The sequence below is a fragment of the Cinclus cinclus genome, chromosome 22 (genome assembly GCF_963662255.1).
Source record: "Cinclus cinclus chromosome 22, bCinCin1.1, whole genome shotgun sequence".
NCBI lineage: Eukaryota > Metazoa > Chordata > Aves > Passeriformes > Cinclidae > Cinclus > Cinclus cinclus.
The window spans coordinates 3,749,598-3,776,645 of NC_085067.1; the positions used below are offsets into that span (position 1 = coordinate 3,749,598).

General features: G+C 61.5%; 1 protein-coding gene across 4 annotated transcripts; it reads right to left on the minus strand.

Annotated features, from left to right (window-relative positions):
• On the minus strand, positions 1-26,701 carry ABR (ABR activator of RhoGEF and GTPase). Of its 4 annotated transcripts, XM_062507363.1 has the most exons (23): positions 26,641-26,701; positions 21,876-22,060; positions 17,247-17,345; positions 16,612-16,797; positions 16,088-16,195; positions 15,420-15,480; positions 13,325-13,377; positions 13,074-13,214; positions 12,630-12,751; positions 12,347-12,512; positions 12,111-12,233; positions 11,956-12,031; positions 11,706-11,810; positions 11,174-11,248; positions 10,931-11,028; positions 10,687-10,818; positions 3,618-3,677; positions 3,415-3,524; positions 3,024-3,163; positions 2,424-2,558; positions 2,075-2,180; positions 258-405; positions 1-126 (listed from the first exon to the last, which is right to left on the minus strand). In XM_062507363.1, exons 1-23 carry the CDS (start codon positions 26,699-26,701, stop codon positions 37-39), a joined length of 2,580 nt encoding a protein of 859 aa, XP_062363347.1. In that variant the 3' UTR covers positions 1-36. The 4 variants fall into 4 exon arrangements, with proteins under 4 accessions (XP_062363347.1, XP_062363348.1, XP_062363349.1 ...); XM_062507364.1 differs by lacking the exons at positions 21,876-22,060; positions 26,641-26,701 and adding an exon at positions 19,048-19,161; XM_062507365.1 differs by lacking the exons at positions 15,420-15,480; positions 16,088-16,195; positions 16,612-16,797; ... (1 more) ...; positions 21,876-22,060; positions 26,641-26,701 and adding an exon at positions 15,100-15,145.
• Between the last annotated feature and the right edge of the window lie 347 nt (positions 26,702-27,048).

Below are 27,048 nucleotides of genomic sequence, written 5' to 3' on the forward strand. Positions count from 1 at the left end.
CTGGAGTGTTTGCAGCTGGTGCCTTCTGCCTGCAGGCTACACGTCCGTGGAGAAGTAAAGTGTGTTGCGTTTGAGCTCAGTGAAGGAGATGGGAGGATGCTGCAGGTAGTAGAGAAGGACCTGGACCTGTATAAGGTAAATGGGGGGTGTTACTACAAAAAGGGGAAGAGCTGCCACCTCCCAGCTTGTCCCATCCAGCAAAAAATAACAAATCTACCCAGACAGGCAGGTGAACCCCTCCAGTATGCAGCTCTTACCTGGGCCATCACATCGTGGGACCAGATGTCAGAGGCCAAGGTGAGGTGTGCCTTGCTCTCCCCCTCTGAGGGTCTCAGCAGTGTTGGCCCAAAGACCGTGGCCAGATTGTGGAGAGACATTTTGTTGATAGGCTCCTTTTCAGCCACCCTGTGGGGTACAGGGAGAGAGAGAGTGTCAGCCCCTAATGATGCTCAGGAGTGGGGAGCCATGGGGTGATGCGGAGGCCGAGGGCTGCCCTCCCTTCTCCCAGCAGCAGTGGGGCACATTCAGCTTTCCACTGCCCTTTGTAGCCCTCGGAAAAGCCAGGTGCAGGGCAGGGAGCTCTGCCCCCCTTCATGGCCTCTGCCGGAGCCGCCGGGCCTGGCCGGGAGCCCTGGGTGTGATGTGGCAGCAACCAAACCCTCACTTATACACTGCGGGGCCTCCAGCCTCCCTGAGCCTGCAGGGCACGGGGAGCTCTGCACCAGCCCATGCCCCCTACACCCACTCCCCTCGAGGCTCCCTGCCCTGACAACCCTGTGGGAGCCCTGCCAGCATTGAGGGAAGCAGGACCACAACATTGCCATGTTAGGAGGCAGCTGTGCTCCCCGGCACAGGCTGCTCGCTTGAGCCCTGGCCAGGGGAGCAGATGTGGGAACTGGCTGTGCCCGGTTCTCAGGATGGAAATGGATTTTTCCTTCTCCATCCCCCAGCATCAATCACTTTTTCTGTTTGGTTTTAGCCAAACCAGAGGAACAAAAAAAAAAAAAAAAAAAAACAAAAAAAAAAAAAAAAAAAAAAACAAAAAAACCAACAAACCTTCATGATGCAAGTAACATGAGCCGTGAGCCCCAGTCCCAAGCTCTGGCCAGGCTCTGTGTTCTGCTCTGCTGCCCTTCCACAGCCCTGTGCCTTCCATGGGTTTTGGGCCCCTAGAGAGCCCCAGTCCCTGAGTCTCCAGGTTTGGATTCACCTCATCTGGGCCAAGACAAAGCCTGTCAAACTACACACTGCTGCATACACCCTGGGACAGGTGACATGAGGTGTCACCCGCAGTTCTGGGACATCTCCACAGAGCTGACTATCCTTGGTTCTCGGCCACCTGCTGCTGACAGGTGACAAGGATTGTTGCACCTTGTTTTGCAAGGGCTACTGCTGGACTGGTGGGACGGGACACAGAGCTGTTTTCCTGCTAAGGGGGACACTGCAGAGCTCCCAACTGATTCCTATCCTGTGCTGAGGCCAGCTGCTCCCTGCAGAGCTCATCCAACCAGCTGCACACCGGCTGCAGCAGCCAAGTGTTCCATGTTTGCAGAGGCTGTGTGCTCCCTGCAGAGCTGACCTGGATCACTGGCCAGGCACAGCACAGGCCCTGCTGGCACCACAGCCAGTGGTCCTGGGACACCAGGGGCTGCTCTGAAGGGGCAGAATGGCTCCAGGATCCCCCCAGCATCCTACAGGGCCCAAGGAAAAAAGATGTGGGAAGTCAACACTGATAACAGTGAGGGGTCTGAACAAGCTGCAGCCTGGGGAATATGCCAGAGCCCAGAAAGATGGGGCAGATGGAACACACCTGGCGCTGTATCCTCTTGGAAGGGCTGGGAAAGGACCACTCCATGCCTGCCCCAAAGTGCTGTTGCTGGCCCTGGCTGCTGCCCTATTCTGCACCAGAACAGCACCATCTGCCTCCAGTCTGGGACAAGCCTGCAGCCATGCAGGCACCACAGGAATCAAACAGCAGCTCTAACTCTGTTCACATCCCATCCCCACAGCAAAAGCAGTGAGACAGACCCATCCTGCACCTCCCACCCACCCCAGGCAGCCCCTGAGCCATTACCTTTTCAAGTGCTCCAGCAGGAAGAGGAAGGTGATGAGATTGGGGTCAGGCAGTGAGCGGAGAAGGTGCATCATGCAGTTCTCCTTGGCAGCAGGATCTGAGAGGGCTGGAGGCAAAGAGAGAGAGGGCTCAGGACAGGGTCTGGGGCAGAAGCAGGACCCACCACAGCCAGATACCTCCCAGCAGCCACTGTGTGAGCACTGGGGATCAGCACCACGAGCCCTGAGCTGGCTTGGAGCCAGCAAAACTAGCCAGGACCTAACTGGCCTTGGGAGTCTCCTATCCCAGAGCAAGCAATGCCAAACAGCCACGTTTGTGCATCAACCCCTTCCCATCCCCGAGCTCTTACCAATCCCCTCCATGAAGGCAGGGTAGAGTCTGTCAGTGAGGAGGGGCTCGGGCAGCTCACGGAAGTACAGCTTCAGCGTGCCAGCGATGGCATTGATGTCCATGTCACTCAGCATCACCAGGATGTCCTTGTTATCTGTCCAGAGAGCACACACATGTGACGCCTCCTGCCCTCCTTCCCCTCCGGGTCTCCACCCTCTGTGTCACTCCAGCTATCCAGACAGGCTGCCAGCTGGAGGGCAGGGACAGCACTGCTGGGTTCACAGCCCTATTAGCCAGGCTGAGGCTGGGAAAAGCCGAGTAGTTCCCGCCTGTCTGGGCAACAGGACACAGAACAACTTCCAAATCCATTTGCAACATTTCCCTGACTCAGTGTCTCCCAGGAGCCAGCCAGGAGTGGCGGCAGCTCAGAGGCTTAAACAGGGCTGGAATCTCTGGGTGGTTTTGTCCCTCCTCAGCCCCCAGCCCCTTCCTGTGCAGAGTGACCATATCTGGCACACGTGCAGTGCAATAACCAAACCCTGGGCTTGCAGAGGGCTGGGGGGGTCTCTGTGCCTGTGAACCCTCCCATTGGAACACCAAGCTCCCCCAGGATACTCACTGGCATCAAAGACAGCTTTCAAAGCCTGAATGTCAGTGGCAACTCCAGAGATCCTGTAGATGCCCACCTCTTCGATGCCCCTTTTCTCCACCTCCTCGATGCACTGGCGCACGATGTAAGGCACCTTGGAGCGCTCGCGCCTGGCTCAGGAAGCAGAGCCATCAGCAAACGTTCCCAGGGGAACCCAGGGCAGCCAGCCCAGCTCTGCAAACTCCAGGCCAGGGGCAGGATGGGCTTGCAGGAGGGAAGGATGGGAAAGGCAAAGGGAACAGGAAAGTCCCCAGCAGAGAGCAAAGGCCAAGCTCCCCAGTGCTGGTGGGAGCAAGGGGACACAGTGCAACCCCACACCCCAGGGACCAGACCAGATCAGCCTCTACAGCCCTGCATTTACTTTGTCACGACGCTGATTTTGACCCCGAAGACACCAGTCTGCTTTTTGGATGGCGTCCTCTTCAGGCTCATGTCCCTGCTTGTGAACTTCATGGAGAACTCCACCTTAATCTATGGGAAACAGGGGGTGAGTCCTCGCTGGCCTGAAGGTAAGAAGGGGCTGCATTCCCAGTGAGGGGCTGTGAGTCCCCCAGCCCCACTTACCCCGTTCATCTCAATCACATCCATGTGCCAGTTTTTCGTCTGCACAGCCTGTGGGTCCAGCTGTGGGGAAAGATGGTCCATGAGTTCTGTGGGGACACAGCCTCATGCCAGCCCTGCTGTCATCCCAACCTGGTGGATCCCAAAGCCCCTGATCTGCAGATGGTGTAGGGCACAGGATACACTTTTCCTGGGCAACATGCTGCTCATGACCAGAGGATAGAGAAGTTCCCCCTCTGGGGTCTGAGGTCCCTCTGGCTGTGCCTTGAAGCCAGGTGGGCTCAGCCCCGCTGTCCTGCCCTCTCCCCAGAGCCCCTGCAAGGCAATGCTTTAACCCACACCCGTGAAGCAAGAAACTTCCAAGAAATTAGGACTATTTCTGGCGGCAGATTGATGAAACAGAACTAGGGCAGCGTTTTCCATGCAGAAAAACAACATCTCCCCATAGCCAAGGCTATTTATAACCCCTGGGAATGACAGGCTCTGCTATTTCTGGCTCTGGGGCTAGCAGGGGACTTGGTGATGCTGCCCTGGTGCCCGGGTGCAGTGAGAGGTGCTGGCATTCCCAAGGCCCCAGCACGTGCTGTGGTGGGTTCTGAGCCCCAGGGCTGGGCAGAGGTGGGTGCAGTTGCCTTTTGGGACTTTTTGGTCCCCAGCTGGTGATATCGATCCAGCCCCATTGATCCCTGTAATGCACAGGGCGGGCAGCCCGGCACTAATGTCCCCTTGGGGAAGGGGATGGGATATGGGAGCTGGTGGGGGCTCCCAGGGCTGCAGACATGCAGCTGCCAGGTCACACTTGTGCCAGGCATGTGGGGTCACTCTTCAAGGACACAGGAGCTTCCTGCAGCTGCTGTGTCAGGAGATGCTCAGGGCAAGTATAAAGATGTCTAGAGCTGCTGCTCCAGCCACGGAACTGCTGTTCCCCTGCCCATAAATTCACTGCATGTCATGATGGGGGGGGGGGGCACTGTGGGGTGCCTTATGTTCCTTCTTGCACACCAAGACCCCACAGTCCTAAGGACAGGCTTGAGCTGCCCTGGCTCTTGGCACAGACCCAGAACAGTAGCACTGCCACATGCCCAAGTCCCGTGAGCTCGAGCAGCTCCTCAGCCATGGGAAAACTGTGGTCCCCAGCAAGGCAGAAATGCTGCTGTGTCCAGCATGTCCCAGGAATGACTCCTCACATGGGGCCCTCCCTGGTGCTCCAGCCCAGCACATGGAAGAGCCCAGCGAGTGCCACGCTGCTTCCTCCGTGCCAGCCCTGCGGCTCCTGGAGGGCAGAAGGAGAAGGAAGGCTGCAGCTGCCCTGAGCTCCCATGGGACCCTGCAGCAGGTCTAGACACTGAGATCACGAGACTGTAGCCAGACCACAGTCAAGCCCAGCCCTGCTGCTCCAGCTCCTCTGTGCTCCCCCCCAGCACTGCACCCTCTGCAGCACTGCCATGCAGCCACTACGGCCAATGCCACTACTCTAGGGAATTTCACCCTTTTCCCCACACATACCCTGTCCCACTCATGGCAGTGAAGCCCCTTCATCCCCCAGCCAGGTCAGGAGCCTCCCTGCTCTGCAATGCAATTTTAACTGTAGCCACCATACATGCCTTCCCCATCCCTCAGGTCCTTCTGGCTCCGATGGCCCTGGCAGCTCACATCTGGAAGAGCTTTAGCAGAGCTCTGAATAAAGCTTTAATAAAAGCCAGATTGGCTGCTGCCACTGCTGCAGACCCTACCATGAGCACATCACTTCCCTGCAGCCCCTTCCCCTTGCACGGACAGAATCATCCCACAATAGCCAGCAGGGCCCAAATTTGGGCTAGTTCTGCTGGCACCATGGGCCTGAGCCCCCTTGCACTGCTGGGGAAGCACCTGTGGCCTGGTCCTGATGCACTCTGACCCTCCTGGCCAGCACCCTGTGCAGCAGCAGCACACAATGCTGCCACTCCCCAGTTTAAGCAAAGCTCTGTCCAACACTTCATCTCCAGGTATGAGAGGATGGATAGAAGCATCCACGCACAGAGCCAGAGACAGCTCCTGCCCACACAGCACTGGCAAACACCCCATCCCAGCTCCCACTACCATGTCCTTCTCCTCTGAAGGGAGCTGCCTTGCTTCAGCAGGATGTAGAGACATCCCAGGTCAATGGGGAACTCCTGGTCTAGGAGCCCTGGGGAACAGCCTCCAAGCCAGCATTCTGCAGGATGAGATGTCAGCTCCTCTTTGGAAAATCAGATGGTTTCAAACACCACCCTGTGCCTGGGGAAACATCTCAGTCAGGTCACCAGCATGTCTCCAGGTTGCTCCCTCCTGCATCTCAGGGACTCTCAGCCATGGTGGTATCCATGCCCAGGTCAGCATTCACTGTGGTGCCCCTCTCGTCCATGACAAGGTGAAACACCCTCTGTTTGTTGCCACAGGGATGTGCTGTCATCCTGGTTTCCCAAATTATCCAAAGCTGTTTGCTTGTAGGACAAGGTCCCAGGTTGTGGAGGAGCAAGCAATGAAGATCCTGGCAGTCCTGCAGCACTTTGTGTATTCTGGGGAGCTCCTGCTGGTGCTGACCCTCCCCTCCTACTGCTCATCTTGTCCATGGCACAACTCCAGACTTGAGGTGATGAGGCCACATCCTGGAATTTTGTCCTCAAGGCATGTCCAGGTCGTGGCACTGTGACAGACCCAGGCAGGGTTGGGTGCCCAGAGCTCCAAGGTGAGGAGCTGGTAGGTCTCCAAATCTTCATGGTGGCTCCCCAGGGCCCCAAACACTGGGATACTATAGTGCAACAGGGTCTGTCAGGCTGGGCATGTCCCTTCCTCACATCTCAGGCCCATGAGGTCACCCAACCATCAGCCTTGGATGAAGCAATTGGGAGCAAACTGGTGACTCAGTCTGCGAGGTCATCCCTGCCAGAGCCCTGGGGAGCAGGATCCCAGAAGAGCTGCTACAGCCAACATTGCTTCCCATCAGCGTGGCACCCACAGATTCCCCAGCCTGGCATCCCAGGGCTGCCCTGGCAAGCAGACCCCTCACCAGACCTCCACGTCAGCAGCCCCAGTGCTGTGGGGCAAAGCAGCCCCCACAGCAGCAAACGCTGCCAGTGGCGAAGCACAGCCCCCCAAAAAAGCAGTAAAAAAGCAGTAATTCACAGACCCGAGTGAGAGTGAACCAAGAAGCAGCAGCAGCACCCACAACCCACCAGGGACCCTGCACAGACCTGCCAGGGCCACATCCTGTCCTGCAGCACCACGGCTCCCGGGCAGCAGCCGGCAGGGAAACCACCAGCCACAACAGGCACGGGAAATAAAACCCCTTCGTGTTTTGACCCAGCAACAGCCGCCGGGCAGCCTCCCCACAGAGCCCTGGCTGGCCCTTAATCCCCTGTGAGGAGCACAGAATCGAGGTTAATGCCGCTGCGTCACACGCGGCCCTGCCGCTGCCAAAGCGAGCCCCCACGGGCCCAGGCAGCCCCTGGGCATGGCCACAGCTCAGCCCCGAGCCAGCTCCCCCCGGGCACCGGGACTCCACCGAGGGAAACCCCCAGAGTCCCCCTCGGGGCTTTTGGGACAGCCTGCCAGGGTGCTGTCCCACTCCTTTGTCACCTCTGTCGCACATCCCTGTGCTCTGTGTTCCCACAAAGACGGCAGCACCGGCTGATGTGGCTGCGACACAGCTGTGAGCTGGGAAAGCCTGGATTGACCCGGGTTGCGAGAGGGAGGACGCAGGCAACTGGGTGCTGTGGCACCCCAGGAACCCGGCCCCTGGAGCATCACTGCTTCCCGGGCGAGCTCCAGGGCTGGGCAGGGGCTTCCCTGCCCTGCCTCTGCAGGAACCCCCGGTGAAAACAGCTCAGCCTCCGGGAGCCTGCCAGCACACAGAGGGAGAGGGAAGGAGGAAAACAAACACCTCACAGGCTGCCAACTGCATCCAAGAGCTCCCAAAGCACCCAAACAGCGTCCCTGCTCCAGACCCCACCAGCGCTCGCTCACTCTCTACACAAACAACACAGCCCCCCACATCAGTGCCCCCTCCCAAAAAAAGCCACGGTCACCACGCACAACACAGCAGAGCCCAGCAGTGTCCCCGGCAGCCACCCCCCGCTCCCGGAGCACCTTCTGCCGGAGCAGTTTGCTGCGCACCCTGCCCCAGAGCCGGGCGCCCGTGTTCGGGGCTCGCTTCCCCTCGGGCTCCTCCACGCCGCGCTCGGGCTGCCGCTCGCCCCCGGGGCCGGGGCTGCCCTCCGGCTGTACCAACACCTCCGTCATCGCGACGACCGCTTCGGCTCCGGACAGGCGACACGAAGGTGGCCGGGAGAGTGCCCGCGGCTGGGCTAGCACGGCACCCGCATCCCTTCTGCCGGCGGGGAGAGGTCAGCGGGGCCCGGCTAGGGGAGCCCTGCTGGGGCGGCGAGGCGGCGAGCGGCCAGGGCTCATCTTCAGGGTGTGAGCCAGGCTGGCGAGGCAGCCCCAAAACCCTCCCTCCCCCTGCGAGGAAGTGACTCAAAGGCAGCCCCCCCCCGCCTCCTCGGCGGCCCCCACGCGTTTAACTCTCGCCCTGCCGCTCGCCGCCACTCGGGAGCGCTGGGGGGGGCTGCCCGGGTTCCCCGCCGCCGTTATCCGCTGTTATCCCCGTGCCGTTATCCCGTTATCCCCGTGCCGTTATCCCGTTATCCCCGTGCCGTTATCCCGTTATCCCGTTGCTGTTATCTGCCCCGCAGCGCCAGCGCCAGCCGCTGCCCCCGAGGCACCGCCGCTGGCGGCTGCAGCATTCCCGGCTCCACGCAGGAGCCAGGCTGGTTCTCCCTGCTCTCAGCAAGGGGCACGGGCAGGAGGTTTTTGGGGTCTGTTGTCACACCTAGGGACAGCTGGGTACCCCCAGGTACCCTCTGTACCCCAGCCCTTGTCAGCCCCACTGACAGGGGGTGATGGGGGTAGGGAAGCCCTGGAAGGGTCCCTGCCTGCTGTTTCTGACAGGTGAGGTGCAGGCTTGGGGGGATTTGATTTCCCCTCAGTCCATCCCTCAGCAGCCTCTGGAGTCCATACGGGTCACTATGGTTTCCTGCAGGTTTAGGGTGCCCCAGCATCACAAAATTCCCCTGACAGAGCCCCTGCCAGCCCAGGGAAGGGGGCAGACAAACACACAGCTATTCCCTGAGGGTACAGCAGGCACCATGCCCATGACAACACAGGCTCTGCTTCAACAGCCACACCGCCCCTGTGCATCAAATGGGCTGAAGAAGGGGGTCCTGAGACCCCCTTCATGCACACACTGCCTGTCTCCACCAGGGCATGGGGGCCACATCCAGCCTCTGTCCTCTACAGGACAAGCACTCACAGCCTGCTTTGCCCAACACCATATCCGTGTGCCACCCTGGCACAGCACCACACACCCCTGCCAGCACCCAGCAGACACAGCCCAGCTGCTGGGAGCAACTGGGACGGCTCAGAACAGGGCTGAGCTCTGCACTGCAGGGGACACGAGACCCTCATGAGGACAAGAGCCAAACAGGGAAGCCTTACCCTGACCACAGCATATTCCAGACTTAGAAAATGGAGTTAATAACAACAAAACAGGGTTAATGCCAACCAGGAGGAACACCTTTCCACTGAGCAGTCAGTGCTGTTACATGGAACCAGCAGCAGCTCATAATGAGCCCAGGGACCAGCTGGGGTGAGCAACACCAGGGCAGCTTCTCTGCCTGAGAATGTCAGGGAGAAGACAAGGGGGCAGCTCTGGGGCTTGACTACAGCCCACAGCCCCGAAGCAGCACTCTCCATCCTGCTCACTGCTGTCCTGCCCTGTCACCCATCCCAACCCTGGGGCAGAGGCCGAGCTGTGGCTCTGGGTTATGGCAGGACAGCCCCAACTCTGACACTCTTCCATCCATCCAGATCCTCCTTGGGATAAGCAGCCCCAGGGCCTTCTCTCTTTCCCTTTCTTCCCCCACAGCTTTTGCACAGCAGTACGAGCTGTGCTGTCCCTGTCCCGACCCCCGCATCTCCCAGCATGACTCATGTTTGTTGATCCAGGCTATTTCCGAGAGTGCAGCTGGACTGATCCCCACGGGACACCGAGCCCCTTCCCTGCCCTGGCCTTCCCCCTTGGCCCAGTGCCACCCCCACACCACTGTTTCCTTGGGGAGAGGGCAGCAGATGGGTGATTTCAGGTATGAACAAGCCACTGGTGAAGCTAAGCCCCCATTTCCCACCCTATACCCCCTCCAGTGCTTTTCCCCACAGCATCCCCTTCCCATTTCCATGCTGCTCTCTGCTCCCCTGGGACCTGCCCTCAGTTGCTTTCCCACGGAGCAGGCAGCCATGAGGGTCCCTTTGAAGTGGCCCTGGGTCGAGGGCTGTGTCCCAGGCGTGACCCTGTTCCCAGCACAGCCCAGGCTGGGATGCCCACCAGGAAAACACAGGGACACCCCCAGCCCGAACTGCCATTGGCTTCCCTGCAGCCTGGCCAAGGTGGCTGCAGAGGGAATGTGAGGTCTGGGGGTTGCCTGACCCCCACTCCATCCTCCTGGTCCTGCTCACCTGGGAGCATCTCAGGGCAGCCCAGGCCGCCATCCTCCCTGCCTGGCAACCACCAATCAGAGGCAGCTCAGCCGTTGCCCTGGAAACCCCCGTTGCCATAACAGCAGCTGATGGAGGCACAGGGAAGGCAGATGGTGGCAGAGGGGGACACAGGAGGGATGGGGGGGTTGCACATGCAGAGCCCTCCCTAGGGCAGCTGCCAATCCCTCCCCAGAGCCCCTCGGGGGCCACAGCACAGAGAGCAGCAGAACGGAAACATTTCCAGCCCAGATGGGGCCGGATGCACCTCTGCAGGAAAGCTCTGGCTTTGCCACCTCTCTCACTTTGTCCCACCTTCTCCTGCAGCCACTGTGCCCCAGGACCATCACTCCCTATGCCTGATGCCCACCCACCTCACTACCTTCAACCCCACAACTGCTGTACCCTGCTCTCAAAAGCAGAGCTGCCAGGCATCACTCCAGGACAACTCTCCCAGATCAGGTGCAAGGCCCAAAGAAGTCTTTCTTTGGGTGAGAGGATACCCACAAGCCCCAGTGCATACCTGGATCTGCCCCTTGCCCATGATCTTGTCCACAATTTCGTTATTGTCCTTGTTGAGTTTGGTCTTGTCATAGCACTTCTCATAGCAGAGGATGCGCAGGGACTGGGAGCCCTCCAGCTCGATCTCAAACTCCTGAGGTGCAGAGGGAGGGTGGCTCAACCCCAGCACCCCAGAGCAGCTCTGAAACTGGGGTTGAAGGGAAATGGGGAGCACAACCCCCTCCTTGCATCCCACCCTCCCTCACCTCATTCCACTGCGGCTCTGTGGTATCCCGGAACACCCTGGTCTTGGCTTTGCTGACGAAGTAGCCAAAGGAGTCCACCTCCAGTGTACAGTAGAGGTCTGGGGGAGCAGACATTGCTCAGCACACCAGGAACACCCTCACCATCTCCCAGGGAACCTCTATGGGCAGAGCAGGGCCACATGCTGGACCTCAGCTCTTCCAAGCCCAGCAGCCCCTCCAAGCAGGGTGGGCACCCACACTTACTGGCCGATTGCTTGAAGCCCTTGGCGGAGTGGACGATGACGTGCAGGAACCCATAAAGCCCTGGGGACTCATCATCTGTGGCAAGAGAGCAGAGGCTGTGTCAGGACCTGGGGCTGGCCATTCCCAAGGCAGCCTTTGTGACCTCTGCTACAGCAAGCATGGTGCCTGCAGTCTCACCTAATTGTCCCCAAACCCCTGGAGGGACATCCCTAAGTTCTGTATCCCCCACTGACAGACATCCCAAGCTCTCCTGCTGCTGGACAGCCCTGGGGGACGTTCCCAGTGGGGCTGGCTGGGTGTCACCCTGGGCACACTGGTCCTGCCCAAGCCATGGGGTGGGGGCTGGAGAGAGCCCAAAAGCAGCCTGGTGTTGCAGCCCGGTGTTGCGCTGCCTGGGAGCCCGACGCTGCTCCAGCAGTGCCACCTGGTGGGAAACTGTCCCCTGCACAGCAGAGTCCCTGCTCCAGCTCAGGGACCCCACAGCTCCTGCCCGGCATCATCCCGAGCAAAGAAAGACCCAGCAGTCACTCACCATCCTTGTTGCTGGTGACTGGGATGTTGTGGACAGTGCGTAGCTTGAAGCAGGATCCTGTGAGTACCTGCAGCTCCACGGAGCTCAGGACAAAGGCCTGGAGGTCTGTGAGAGGACAGAAGCTTCAGAAGGACACAGCCAGTGCTGGTCATAGAGGCTGGAGAGCACTAGGCTGGGATCCTATAGGACCTTCCTGTGGCTTCTGGGGGGACCAGGAGTCCCAAGAGAGCCTCAGCAGTCCCAGACTTACCCTTTTTCTGCAGTCTCTGGATGGCCTCCCTCCACTCGGACCGCTCATAGTCAGAGGAGAGCAGGAAGAGGTAGCTCTGTAAGAGAGAGGGAGATGTGGCAGGCTGTGTGCAGGCAGGGCTGAGCCCGGCCCCAGCCCCAGCCCGCCTTCCTCACCTTCCCGTTGCGGTTGTGGATGCGGAAGGGAATGGCAGGGGAGTTGAGGAGCAGCCAGAATTCGTTCTCAAACATCTTCTTCTTGAGGCGTTCAATGGCGCGGCTCTGCCCTTTGTTGGCTTTCTGCAGATGGGGAGCAGAGAGGACCTTTCAGAGGTGCCCTGGTCCCCCGAATCCCATCCCTGATCCAGAGCAAGGCACCCACTCCAAGAGCAAGTCCCACACCCTTCTCTCACCTCCTTCTGCATCTCGCTCTTGATGGTTGAGATCTTCATCTTCATGTCCTCCAGCTCATGGTCTGGGATGACGTGGACCTGCGGGCAATGCTCCGACTCCTCCGGCGAGGGGAACACCAGGTCGGCCAGGGGCACGTACCATTTGCAGTCGTACTGCTGGTGCTTCCTGCAGCCAGGGCATGGGTGCTGACTGATGCCTGACGCCCTCCTTGGCACGTCCCCTGTCCCACTGAGAGACAGGGACGTTGTGACACATTCCCCCCGTGCCCAGCTCCCTCCTTACCCCACTGCTGTCTTCTTCAGCTTAGCACAGAGCAGCACGTCGGTGAAGAGAAAGACGTGCCGCAGCTTCCGTGAGCCCTCTGACAGCTCCACCAGGAAGCCATCCTTGATGAGCTGCCGGGTCTGTGGGGCAGAGGGGCTGCCATGAGAGTAGGCAGGGAGCAAAGGACAACAATCCATAGGGAAAGGCCGACAATCCTGTCCCTCTCTGTGGCTCAGCCATCAGGAGCATGGGAAGGTCCATGTCCTCTCTGCTTAATAAGGCAACAGCAAGCAGCAAGGACCAGGTGGAGCCCTAATCTTGCACCTAGAACGGTATCTGGAGGAAGCCCCTAACTCTTACCCAGGCACTAAGGAGCTCCTCAGCACAGAGACACCAGCCAGGGGCTGGCACAGGGCTCAGCCCTCACCCTGTGCCCAGCCACTGCCCACCCCACAAGCTCACCTCGCCCTTGGGGGTGGTGACTGCTGTCCTCCGGGGGTCAATGTCCTCATTGATACTGGAGAGGAAGTTCTGGGAGATGCGGAGGGCATCCTGGAGCAGCGGGTAGTCAGGGTGGTCAGCTGGGGTGTGCTTGAGGAGGTCCTGGAAGGAGACAGGCACAGGTTAGCAGCTCGAAAGCACCCAATCTGGAGATCCCCAGGAGCAGCAGAGACAGAGCCCATCACCATCCCCGTGGGACTGGTCACACTCACGTGCAGGACGAGGGTGCTCCGTGTCACCCGGTCAATGGGTTTGTACAGCAGCGCTGAGGGGAGAGAGAAAGTGTCAGCAGCCACCAGGGCTGGAGCCCTGGCCCCTCTCCCACCTGTCACAGAGAGCACAGGGGCAAGGAAGGGAGCCCAGATGCCCAGCTGGACAATCACAGTAGTACCAGGAGCAGTGGGGAGCCACCACTGCCACAGCCCCGTGTCCTGCTGTGCTGGGGGCACAAGGAGCCACAGCTAGGCTGGTCTGCAGTCTCGGGTGGTGAAATGGATGTCCCACCCTGCCTGTGGCAGCACAGGACAGAGAACAGGCCTCAGGAGGGCAGGGCCTCCCCAGGAGGGCTGCACCCACACTAGCTGTGCCGTGGCTGTGGAGCGGAAGAGCCGCTCGTCACTCTCAGCAGCTTTTTCAGTTTCCCTTTTGGCTCGGTGCTGGGTCCCATCCCTCACCGGGCTCTGATACCCCATGGGACACCCTGTACTCACCTCTCTGCACCACCCCAGCCAGCCCTGGGTGCAAAGAAGGCCCAGGCTGCTCCAGCAGCAGCAAAACCCCCACCCACAGAGAACACCAGGTCCAAGGCTTCAGCCCAACACCACTGCCTCATGTCCCTGCCCACCCAGGGCAGGGGGCAGAGCTGCCTCACACATGGGGTACAGACAACCCTTTTCTCCTGCCACACACACACCCAGCAGGAAACAGCCCCAGAGACTCTTCAGAGGCACATTTCAGTGGAAGCAGAGAGACCCTTCTCTTCCTCCTCCCTCCCCACCTCTTTGGGCAGGCAAAGGCACAGAGCCCACTCACAGTACTGTCATTCATGGGGCCACATTCATGTCTCCCCAGGCTGCTTCCAGCCAGGCTGATGCCTCTGGGTTTTCACTTCACTTTGGAGCACTTCCCCAAACTGCCAGGGCTGAGAGCAGCCAGCTTTTGGGCCATGGGAGAGAAGGGAAAGGTGCCACCTGCTCACCCTGGACTGCGTCATGGGGAGCTCCCATCCCCTTTATCCCAGAGGGTGCTGCCTCATGGCACCCAGTCCTGAGACAGAGTGGGCAGGGGGTCTTTGCTCAGGAGGTGACAATGACAGGCTGAACCCTAGCCAGAGGCTGCAACCCCACAACTCCATGCCAGAGGGTAAAACAAGACTGCTGCTCCCTGTGACAGCCAGCAAGAACACTACTCTGGGATAAAAGGTGACAGACAGGGTGTCCTCCCTTTTCCACCATCCTAGACCCACAGGTAGGATGGTCTCTCCTGCTGCTATCACTACAGGCACACAAAGCTCCGGGAAGCCCCGGGAGGGGTTGTCCCAGCACAACAGAGGAGCGATGGGCTCCTTGTGCACACAGTCCCACCAGCCTGGAACCCACGGGCAGCAGCAGGCAGGGATGCCCGGTGCCTCTCCTCCCAGCCATGAAGAGATGGACATTCCAGCCCCACGATGCCGAGCCAAATGGGGATTCCTCCCCATCACCACCCACACGGCACAGCCCGGGCAGAGGGGGGTCCCCCAGCCCAGGATCCCCCTGCCCACCCCAGCTCCTTCTGTCCCATCACTGGCACCAGCCCCAGCCCGGCAGGGACAGCGAGCGCGTGGCTGCGTGTGCCGGAGCCAAGATGATTCAATCGAGCCTGGAACAAAGACGCTCCCAACTTCAGCCTGCAGAACACGACGCAGCCTCCACCCCCCCGCCGGCACAGACCCCGAGACATCACTCCCTACCGGCACCCCAAATCGGAGCCGCCCCCCTCGCCTCACCGTAGGTGCAGTTACAGCAGAGCCGGACAATGACGAGGATTTCCATGGCAGCCCCGTCTCCACGCAGCCATCGCTGCCGCCCCGCAGCAGCTCAGCCCGGCTGCGGCACAGCTCCGGCCCCTCCGCACGGCTCCCGGCACAGCCGCGGGCGGGGAGGAGCGCTGGGCAGGGACTGGGGGGCTACCGCACGCCCCCAGCATCCTAAAGAGCCGCGACCCCCCTCTCCCCGCCGGCTCCGGGCACACAAAGGGCTCGGCAATACATCCACGCCGGTCCCGCACACACAAAAGGCTCTGCCCCCCTCCCCACGCCTGCCGTACCCTCCATGGTGACGGATGTGTGGCTCTCCTTCGAGTCCTTGGGGCCCTTCACCTTCAGCTCCTAGGGAGGGAAAGGCCTATCAGCACAGCCCGTGGGGGGCTGGAGGGAGGGGGGGAAGGTCACGGCTCAAGGTCATGGGGTCCCCCCCACCCTTCCTGCACCCTGATATCTCCCCCTGACTCCAGCCTGGCCGTGCTGGAGGCCACACATGGGTGCTGAGTGAAGGAGTGAGGGTTCCTGCCGGGGCTGTGCCCAGCAGCTGGGACACGGTGGTGATACCAAAGAGCTGAACAGGATAAGGGGGCCCAGCTTGTAACTGTGGAGGTCCCCATTTCGGTAGGAGATCCAGGCATGGAGATGCAGGCAGCAGGGGATGAGCCACAGGTGCCCAACACTCACTGACACTGGGTGGGAAGGTGACAGCACAGGCTGAGCCCAACCTGAGCTTGCACAAGGTGGGGACAACCTCCTGCAATGCCCAAAAGACCACAGCCCTCTAGCACAGCCCCCAGTGGCCCAGCCCTTGGGGACAGCCCCTGCAGGGCAGGGAAAGCATCTCCACGGGGCAGACACAGTCAGCTCAGCCATGAGAACAGTGTTCTCTGCCCTGTGCAGGGACAGCCCTGGCACAGCCCCGTCCCCCTGGCACAGCCCCATCCCAGCTTACCTCTGAGATCTTCTGGAACTGGTAGTTGCTCTGGCTGCACTTCTCTGCCGTCTCCAATGCAATTTTGTAGTTATCCACAAAGGCTTTGTAGACCCCCAGCTGGCTGGCCTGTGGGGAGTGGGGGGGTTAGCCAGGCACCAGCAGGGTGCTGAAGCCCCCCACAGCACCCTAGGGGTCAGGCAGCTCTTGAGGTGACACTGCCCAGAGTTGTTCCCTCCTGGCAGGACTCTCAGCCAGATGGGGGTCACATGCTTGGCTCCTGCTCAGGGCAGGATGGTGGAGCTCCTGCCTGGCCTGTGCCTCCATAAACCTCCAAAATCCAGCAGAGAGAAAACAAGTGCCTGGACAGCAGAAAGCTGAAGCTAAAGCCCTTCAACCTGGCCTCTCCGCCTCTCCTCCTCTCCCCAGCATTGTCATGGCATCCATGGGTACAGCCCCTGCTGTAGGCAGCACAACTCCAAACTCATAACAGCTCCAGCCCTTCTCCTCTTCCAAGTGGAGCAATACCCAGGGAAGGTGCATACCAGCTTCTGGAAGAGGTGGCCCATGGTGACGTTGCTGTCCCACTGTTGCACCTTTGGGCACAGGCTGTCATAGAACTCCTTGTGGATCTCATAGATATCCTGGATCTTGTAGAAAATTGTCTCGATCTGCTGGAGGGTGAGGACAGGCTGCGACGTGGTGGCCGTGGCCTTCAGTGGCTTCATGGGCTGCCAAAGAAGGGAGAGTTTGAGATGTGGGCTAAGAGGAGAACACTGGGAATGAGTAGGATCTGAGCTGGCAGTGAGGGCTGCCTGGGACAGATGGACCAAGGCTGGCAGCTGGACCAAGGGGGACTCCGGGCTCGTGCATCCTCAGACTTCCCTGCAGCAGTGGTGACCCCGTGTTGTGCAACAGCGTCTCGCCACGAAGGTCAGCAAGTCCACAAGAGGAAGCAGAGGCATAAATATGTCTCCAACAGAGACATGGGCAGCAGGGGAGATGAGATGGGTGTAGCCAGCCAGTACAGAGCAAAGCTAGTTTGGCTTCTGGAGCTTTGCTTCTACTCAGGCTTACATGGCTAGGGAAAGCTACCCGGGAAGAAATTACTCCATCCATCCATCCATCCATCCATCCATCCATCCATCCATCCATCCATCCCTGGAGGGGCTGTGCTCACCAACAAGAGGGCCTCCAGCTGGTTGATGTAGATCTCTTCACTGGCCAGGAAACCCGAGAGCACCAACTTCCGCATCTCCAGGCCTTTGCCAGCATCCCGCTCACCCTGCGGAACACAGTAAGGAGCCTGGCTAAGCCAGCAAGTGTCACAGGAGGAGACCCCTCATCCCACCAGCCCATTCCTGGGTTCTCCACACGGGCACGTCCCTGCCAGTGTCGGAGAAGCTCCATGGCAAGGCATGGGCATGCGCCCCATGGGCAGCAGAGCCCGTATGGAGCCAGCTGGGAAAGACACGAGCTGCGCTGGCTTCTCTCCCCTCCCTGCTCCGGGCTGGCCACGAGCCCGGCGCCGCTGGCAGCGCTCCAGGATGGCGCACAGCATGGCAGGACTCTCCCAGGGCAGAGTCCAGAGACGCCCAGTGAAATCATGCTTGGCGCTGGATGGTGCTCCCACGTGATGTGGCACCACCCTTTCCCTGGGCTGAGGTTTCCCTCGAGAAGTGCCACCCCAGCAGGCACTGCCCAGTGGCACTGTGGCATGTCCCAGCACCCAGGTCTGCTGCAGCACCGATACTCCTGTGGTGTGCCCCTCATGGCAGGGAGATGGCTGGGCTGGGAGGGCTCTGGGACCCTCAGCAAGGCTCTGCCAGTGCCCAGGCACGGACACCCCAGCCCCTGGACCACCCTTAGTCACGCCTTGGCCTCTCCCCTTAAAAACCACACTTGATGACCAGGCTTTGCCACCCAGACAGTGGCCAAGCAAAGCCATGGGGGCATCACTCTGGGCCATTCAGGATTATCTGGGGGGGACATTGGTCGTGTTTCACCTCTGCCCATGCCCTGGCTGTTGTGCCAGGGGAGGTGGCAACTGCAAACACCTGGGGGAGTACAGCCCCAAAGCGGGAATGGCTGAGGATCAGTATCTCTGCCCCACTGGAGTGTCCATGAGCCAGCCCTGGGTGCTGCTGTGACAACCAGAGTGTCCACCCTGACAGGCAGCCCCATTAAGGCTGGGCCACAGCGACCAGCGCAGCAGGAGGGTGCACGGGGTGGGAGGTCAGTTTTATTCACTGGGAGCTCGTGGGCTCTTTGCCACAGATTAGTCACGGCTCTTCCTGCTTCCCCCAGCCTGGGCCCTGCGCAGGAGCTCAGGAGATAAGGGGCCCACTCACACCCAGGGCCCATGCACCCCACGGGGATGATGTCAACTGGACCCCTGTGACCCAGAGCAGTGACTCTTAATCAGGGCCTTGTGGCTGCCCCATGCAGGAGACCCCAGGAAGAGCAGGGCCAGAGCTCTCTTCCAGCACCCAGGCACCTTGGCAGGGTGGGCATGAGGACGCTGAGCTGCACCTGCCAGCACAGGTGTCTCCCTGCGTCCACCCCCCAGCTCTGTTTTGGAACAGTTTAGGAGGTTTTGGTGGCCGAGCAGCGGGGCAGAGTGTAAAACGAGCCCCTTCCTGAGCATCCGGTGCTGTCTCTGCTGAGCCACACAGCTCCAACCCTGCAGCACATGTGGCTCTACTCCCCCCTGGAAGGACAGCTGGGTGGTCATCCCACTCTGAGCCCCCCACACCTGGAGCCCAGCACAGCCCTGCCCCGTGCCCCTGGCCACAGCCAGTCCTGGGGGTGTGGTAGGGCCGCAGTGATGCTCTCGCTGCCCCCAGCTCTGCTCCCCACCAGCACCCACCAGGAGTCCCAGGAGCTGTTCCAACACTCGGGCATCACCAGCACCAGCAAGATGCCCCTTGTCCCCACACCCACTGCCCAGCGCGGGAGCAGGGTCCCCCCTCTCTGCCCACCTTCTCGCCGGCCGAAAACGGAGACACGGGGCTGGTGGGGGTTCCTGGCTCAGAGTCATCTTCATCCTCCAGCACTTTATCCAGGTACCCTATGGCCTCCTCTTCCTCCTCCATGGCCGGCCGGGCAGCGGGGCGCAGAGGGGACCCCACAAGGCTCCAGGCAAGGGGCTCACGCGGCTGAGCTGTCCCAGCCTGACTCAGCTCTGGACGCCGGCCACCAGCTCGGGATGAAAGGAGCCATTATGGGATCCCCGGTGCTCCATCCAGCCTGACCCAGCTCCGGCCTCCCGGTCCCCGGCGGCCCGGGCGCTCCCGGCGCGGCTGCGAGCGGCAGCTCGGAGCTCGGCAGCGCTGCGAGCACAGGGCCAGCCCCGCTCCCCGCCGGCTCCGCTCGGCCCCGGGGCCGCGGGCGGTGCAGGGGCCGCTGCCCGCGCCCTGCGCCCCAGCCGGCCCCGCCGCTCCGCCCTGCGCGCTCCTACAGGAAATGCTCTCTCGGCAGCGGAGGTGGGGCTGCTCCGCCGCCGCAGCCCGCCCGTGGTCAAGGCTGGAGTGAGCGGCAGCCGCCTTCCCCGGCCGGTTTTCTCAGCAAGAGCCGCGGGGAGGGGTTCCCTGTCTTAGCCCCGGCGATGGGGGAGCATCCATTCTGCTGTAGCCCTCTGGACCCCCGTGTCCCGTGGGAAGGCAGAGACGGACCATGGGGATTGCCACCAGCGAGAAGTGACCTTGGAGGGCGGCGGCATCACCAGGTCCCGCATGGGGACCTGGCCGTGCGCCCCCAGAAGGTCCCAGACCTCTCGCTGTCCCAGAGGGGACTTGCGGCAGTGTCACAGAGCTGAGCCCTGCGCGTTCACATTTATCTGCTGCGCATCCCGCAGGGACCAGCTGGCACCTCACCGCTGCCCCAGCCTGACCACAACCCCGGGGCAGCCAGGACATGGGGACACCAGCACTGCTGTGATGCTTGTGAGGGACACTGTGAGCCTTGGCAAACAAGGCCAGAGCAGGCTGGAGGAGGGGACACTAATGCAAGAGCTGTTTCAGCAGTTTCCCCCGGGCTCCTCAGAAGCAAAAGGGGAACCAGTGGCTGCATGTGCTCTGCCCACAGGAGCCATCTCTTCTCCCTGCACCCATATGAGCCTGCAACAAACTCCTGCTGTGAGATGTGGGCAGTGACACGAACACAGGGACTTTCCAGAGCCCATGTCCAGTCCTGTGTCCATGTCACAGCTCAGCCTTTGCACCACAACCCTGCCAAACATGTCCAGGCCCGAGGAATGGTCCCGGTCCAGGGAAATGCTACCCACAGTGCCAAATCCAGCAGTACCCAAGCAGGGGCTGGGACACCAACTCCACACCACAACCTCGTGTTTCCCAGGTGGGATGGGGAGGGTTAAGATGTGTCTGCATGCAGCAGGCCCCAGACATGGTTACAGCTGCCCTAGGAGCTTCCAAGATGAGATGCCCCACCAGAAACCTCCTCCAGCCTTCTCAAAGGCAGTGACACCAGTCACCTCCTCACTGGAGGAGAGCAATGGAGTAAACCTGGCACGACACCACACTTTGCTGTGTGACAAGCACAAGCCTGTGCCCCTGGCAGGGGTGGACACACAGTGCTGGTATTGGAGGGATGCTCTGCCAACCCCCAGCACAAGCAGCTCCAGATAAAGAGATGGAGAAAGAGCTGTCACTGGGCTCCAACTTTTCCCAATCCTGTCAGTCACAACCAAGTCAATGTCCCTGCCTGTGCCCAGACCCAGCGTGCCCCACCAGCCCTCTGACCCCTCTGCCAGCATCTCCCCACAGCCCTGCTCCCCAGAGCCACCCTCTGCTGTCCCTGCTGGCCTCGGGGTCAGAGCCCAGTGCTCACAGCCCCAGCACCGGAGTGTCATGGCTGTGACTCCAAGGGCTGTGCTGCGGGGACAAGGAGCACGAGTGGTTCAGGGACAGCCCCGGGAAGCGGTGGCAGAGGGCAGCACCCTCCTCTCCCTCCTCAGGGGCGCTGGGTGCCAGGACGACGATGCTGCTGCTGCATAGGGCGACCCTGGGGAGGAAGCCACACCTCTCCCTCTTCTGCCTCAGCATCCGGGTCAGGAGTTTAACTCTTTCCATGACAAAAATAAAACTTCTCTTTTTTCCGGCCCCAGCAGCGTCAGCGCCGGGGGATTCCCCCAGCCCGGGGCCCTGCAGTTGCTCCTCGCACTATCCCAGAGGGGCCATTGCGCCTGCCGGGACCCCAGCGCTCCCGGCCTTTATGGAAACTCTAAGTCTGGGGGGGAAAAAAACACTTTTTTCCCTTTGGATCCCACTCCGCAGCTCTCCGGGCATTCCTCCTCTTTTGGAAAACCAAAGGACTTCCCAAGGATGCGCTGCGGACAGCGGGGGTTACATCTAAATTGTCCAGACAGGGCCGAGGGGGCATCTTGTGTCCCCACCCCTGCTGGTGACTTGTCCCCGAGTGCCACTAGATGGAGCCGGCAGCCCGGCGGAGCGCTGCGCCCTGTCCCCAAGGGCTCCCGGAGCTGGGGACCCCGGGGACTCCCCGCTTCCAGCACACCCGGCCCGGGACCCCGCCGTCCGGCCAGCCCATCCCCTCCTGGCTCTGACACCGGCATGGTACGGCGGGGCAGGGACACAGCGTGTCCCACGGGCATGGCATCCCCTGGACCGCAGCTCCCCGGCACCCGGACTGCCACGGCCAGCAGAAATTGGGCTGCCGGGCACAGTCCCCCATGTGACAGCAGCACAAACACCGCTGACACCCGGGTCGGACACCCAGAGTCCCGATCCCCCCGCTCCCCGTTCAGAGTCCCGAGCCCCCCAGCACCTACCCCTGTGCCGAGGCCATCGGTGGGCGTGGGTGAGACACCGTCCCCGCTCTCCTGGCCGCGGGCGCTGAGCTGGGGGGACATGGTGGGCGACTCATCGATGTAGGGCATGGTTTCCGAGCCCTCCGGCAGAGCCTTGGGCTCCTCGTTGCCCTCGGCGTCGTACTCGTCCGCACCATAGTTGAAGTCTGCCGGGGTGAGAGAGGGTGGCCGTGAGCATCCAGGCACGGCTCAGGGTCACCGTGTGGCACCGAGGCCACCCAGCCCAGCCTGTGGCTACCCGCGGGCAGCTGACCCCGCATCCCAGGGCCACTGACGGACAGCCCAGCCCAGCCCAGCCCAGCCCAGCCCAGCCTCGCTGCCTGCTCAGCTAGGCAGGCAAGAAGACATCACACATCACAGCGAGCATCCTCGGCCCCGCAGGCATCCTCTGCTCGACACACTTCCCTATATTTGAATAATTAACGGAACCGAGAGGACGACGGCCTCGTCTGCGCAGGGACAGCTGCTCTGCCAGACGCTCCAGCCCCACGCAAGTGGCTGTGCCCTGCCTGCCCGCCGGCCACCATCCCTGTGCCATCCCCGGGGAGAGATGAGCTGGGCTGGCAGCCACAGCCGCCGTCCTCCTTGCCCCCCCTTGCCCACACTCCTCGGAGCATCGAAATGCGTGCCAGGCCGCTTGGATCCACAGCACGGAGGGCAGTGCCACTCTCCCGGCAGAAGGGCTCCCCGATGGGGGGACCGAAGGTGGCTGCATTCCCAGCACAGGATGAATCCCCTGCACCCACAAAACACCACCCATTTTTGGGTGCCCTAGGCTGACCCACAATCCCCCATCACCCATGGCCCAGGGGAAGCCATTTCGGGGAGACAGAGCCCAGGGTGTGCAGCGGGGCCCTGGGGCGCAGCGAGGGACCGGGGTACATCCTAACCTGTTACCATGGGAACAGCAGCGGCTCGGTGGCGGCGGGAAGAGGTGGCTGCAGCAGCCCCGAGATGCTGACAAAGGGGAGGGGGAAGGGAGCCCGGCTGCGGCAGGGGCGGCCGTGGGGTGCAGCCAGCACCCCCCAACCCTTCCCATGCTCCTGGGGCCAGGAGCCCCTCGGCAGCTGCCAAAGAGGCAGGAGGCTCATCCAACACCGCCCCAATACCGGGCCAGCCCCTTGCTGTCCTCCCATCTTGCAGCCCCATGGATCTCTGGAAGCCACATCCCCACAGGCTTCCTGGGCACAGACACTGGAGAGACTCCAGCTAAGACCCCAGCTGATAACCTGGCCAAAACGGGGTGCACTGGTGTCAGAGCAGCCTTCCCAGATCAAACCCCACACCGCTGCCACTCCATGTCCTCACAGCCCCGGCCATCCTGGACAAGGACTCCCCTGGCTCCCACCAACGCCGCTCAGCACATTAATATTACATCCTGCTTCCTAGGGAAAGTGGATAAATCTTTAAATCAAAGAGTGCTGCAAAGCATGCTCAGGCCAGGAACCCTGCCAGTGCCAGTGGGGAGGGATGGGGAGTCCCATCCTGCACCTGAGAGTTGTTGGAGGAGAGCTGTGACATGGGCCAGATGCACCCCATCTCTGCCAGGACACCAGAGTCCCTCTCAGACCTTACATCTTTAGTAATTAGCTGATACCAGTCCTTTAGAGGCTGTAGGGCCACCCTCAGCAGGCCACCACAGCCCACCTTCAACCCAGGAGCTGACTGGATAGGCCCCCCCACCCATAACACCTCCTGGAAGAAAGGATCCCTGGCTCTAACCTGCCCTGACTCTTCATGGTGGGATGTCCATCGTCTCTCCTGTCCCAGACAGGTCCCAGCTGTGATACTTCCAGCACCATCCAGGAGCATGGCAGCACAAGGCTCATTAACACTGGTGTTCCCCATGATGGCCACTCTCCAGTTCCCCTGAGCCTACTGAACCAGGGACTGTCCCCAGGCTGGGAATGCCCCAGAACAACCCCAACCTCTCACCCAAGCACCTTTTCCCATCAGGTGGGTTCTAAGGGAGAGCCAAGGCAGCAGAGGGGGGCCAAAGCTGATGATCCCCACCAGCTTGGAGGCCATCAGGCACCATCACCTTTCTTCCACCATGGCCAAAGTCTGCAGCTCCAGGCTTAACCACAGGGAGACCCAGAGTGGCACTGTCACTGTGGCAGTCCTGGCAACCCAGCTGGGATGGCTCAGCATCCAGGTAATGAGGAACACAGTGCTAATGAGGCAGCTGGGGACCCTGGGAGGTGATACCTGCAGCAGTGCAGGGAAGAAAGTGGCATGGAGAGGGAAAGGACTGGCCTGCAGGGATCCAGCAATGACCTGGCTCCTGTTGCTACCAGTTGGAGCTGAGCTACATCCCAATCCCAGATCAGACCTGGGGATGAGATCTACAGGCAGTACCCAACAGGCACCCAAGGAGAGGGACCCCGTGCTGCCCACAGGACAGAGCAATGTCCCCACGGCTCCAGCTGTGCCACCCATGGCTGTGCAGTATTTGAGGGGCCTCACCTGGGGAACCTGGGCAGAGAAACCTCCCCAGCACCCCCAGAAGCTGCTACAGGGAGGGCACCAAGCACCACCAAGCAGCCAGGACAGGCAAGGGAGACACTGATGGGCAAGGGGACACAGAGAGGTTGTCCCCTGTGCCTTCCTGCCTGTGGGGTGCTTGTGCCACCCAGGCAGCCCAAACCCAGCGCCTCCTTCCCTCCTCCCCCACAGCTGCATTGCCCCTGCAGCCTGTTCTGTGCCCGTGCCAAAACCCAATGCTATTTTTGCTCCTGATTTTTAGCAGCAGTGGAAATCCTCCTGCTGCACCCCAGGCATGGAGACCGAGGGGAGGTAAGAAGCCTGGCCCACTCCTCCCCAGGGGAGCCACTCTGGGGGGCAAGGACACCCCGACCTGAAAAAGCCTTGTAGCCCCAACCCCACAGACAGCCCCAGGGCCCTGAGCTGGATCCAAGCCCACGCTGCACCAAGGGATGCTGGCACCCATGGGATGTTGACACCCATGGGATGCTGGCACCCATGGGATGTTGACACCCATCAGGGCAGAGGCCCTGTGAGCTGGCACATGGCCCCAGCAGGGTCACAGGGCCAAGAACACATCCCCATGAGGGATTATTTTCTCCATGAAAATGTTTTTGCTCTGCCATATCTTTCTAGGCTGACCCGGGCTACTGCCAGCATGATGGTCCCCATGACAGAGCTCAGCCAAGGACAGCAGTTGGCTCCTGCCCAGGACAGAGCACAGTCACAGCAGCTCAGGGTGGCATTTCCAGCTGGACACGTGCTGTTCCCTGATACCCTGTCAGTGTGTAGGCACACCCCAATGCTCACCCATTCCATCCCACTTCCAAGAAAATCCCAACATCCACACAGAGCCTGTGAGATTTTGGGGAAACGCCATGGTTTCCCTGCGCCTGGGTGAAAATTCACCATGACAACACAGATATGTGAGCTGGCCCCGGACCTGCCTCCCTGGGCCTCTACTAACGGGTGGCTCAACACAACAGCATCTCCTCCACACCATCACTGCTTTGCCCAGAGTGATGAAGGCTAGACCCTGCCCTGCATCCCCCAAAACCAAGCAGCCTCCCCCACGCCTTGGGGAGGGCAGCTGGAGCAGGATTTGGGATGGCAGAGCCATGGCTTTGCAGAGACGCTGTGGCTGGGAAGGAGGGTGCAGAGACTGGGGCTGGATGTAGCCCCTGGGCTCCAGCCCAACCCCCTGCACAGCCACCCCAAACCCTGGGGCTGCTGCTGCTGGATGTTGCCTCTGGCTGTGGACGTGTGTGAAGCCTTGTGGGCTTCGGGCTGGAAAGCTTGTGGAGGGGGCTCAGCCCTACACGACGTGCCCTTTGGCGGTCCCTGCTCCCTCCAGGGCATGACAAATGCCAGATCTATGCACGGAGCATGCTCCAGAGCATCCCACCTTCCCACGCACCCATGCCAAACCTCGCTGCCCCACCAGCACCAGGCTCCGAGCTCAACACTGCACCCCAAACCCCGCCCCGGGATGCCCACGCAGCTCAACTCTGCCCCAAAATAACAACGGGGACCCTGTGACCGAGTGCCCTCATCCCCCGGCCACGTCCGTGGCTGCTGTAGCCGCCGCTGAGACCAGGAGCGGCACGGCTCCGGGGCTCACTCCTCCCTGCTGTCCGTCCGTGGGATCGGGGCGATTCGCACCCCCCAGACCCCTGCAGGACGCCCCCGGCCCCGCCGGCCGCCAGCCCCCGGTACCGACACCGCGTTTCCACAGCACCGGCGGCACCGCGCCTGGAGCTCACTGCGAGCATCGCGGCTGAGGGAGGAGGGACAGGGATAGAGAGGGACACAGAGGTGCCTTCCCACCGCCCCGCAGGGACGGCAACAGGATCTGCGGCCAAAAAGCATCCCCAGCACCAAAGCCCGCTGCGGGCAATGCCAGCTGTCAGGAACGACCCGCTCCAGCTGCTCAGCCACCGAGCTGGGGTCACCGCCACCGCCACCCGTCCCGCTCATGCAGCCCCCCGGAGCAGGCAGCGGGTCCCCAGAGCCTGGGGGATGCCGGAGCGATCCCGGCCAGCACCGTCCTGCCACCAAGGCATGCGGGATGCTCACGGAGGGGAGCGCTGCCAGCATCGCCAGCCCCCTGCCCGGGCTCGGCTCCGCCTGGGACGCCCAGCCCAGGCTCCCCGGCACAGCATCCCTGCCCGGCGTTACACAACAGGTAGGGGTGACCCAGCCCCTCGCCCCCCTCGCCCCCCCGCCAGCCCAGGCCACGTACTGCTGTAGAGAGTGTCGATCCAGGAGAGGCGAGGCAGGCCGCGGTGGCTCAGCGGCTCCATGCTCGGGGAGCTGTGCCGGCGCTCAGCCCGCTCTCATCTCACAACAAAGGCGGCGGGCGCGGGCGGGAGGCGGGGGCCGCGGGTCCAGGCGGGGGCTGGATGGCAGAGCCGGACACGGGCACACGCCCGCCCAGGCACACGGCCGCGCTTCTGCCAAGGGTGCCCAGGGAAGGAGGTGCCGCCTGGCAATGGCAGCGCGTCCCGCCTCCCGCCCCTGCCTCGCCGGGGGGAGCCGAGCTCAGCGTCCCCCCGCACGCAGCCACGCCGACCCTCCGCAGAGGTCTGGGGACCGGCGAGGAGGAGGACAAGGAGGGGATGATGGTGGTGGCACAGCAGCACATGCGGCT

Coding starts and splice junctions, on each gene's coding strand:
- ABR (XM_062507363.1), bottom strand. CDS start 26,701: ATGGAGCCGCTGAGCCACCGCGGCCTGCCTCGCCTCTCCTGGATCGAC. Junction 16,798..17,246: donor AGCTGGAGGCCCTCTTGTTG/GTGAGCACAGCC, acceptor CTTCTTTGGCAG/CCCATGAAGCCACTGAAGGC. Junction 2,559..3,023: donor GAAAGCTGTCTTTGATGCCA/GTGAGTATCCTG, acceptor CTCTCTGGACAG/ATAACAAGGACATCCTGGTG.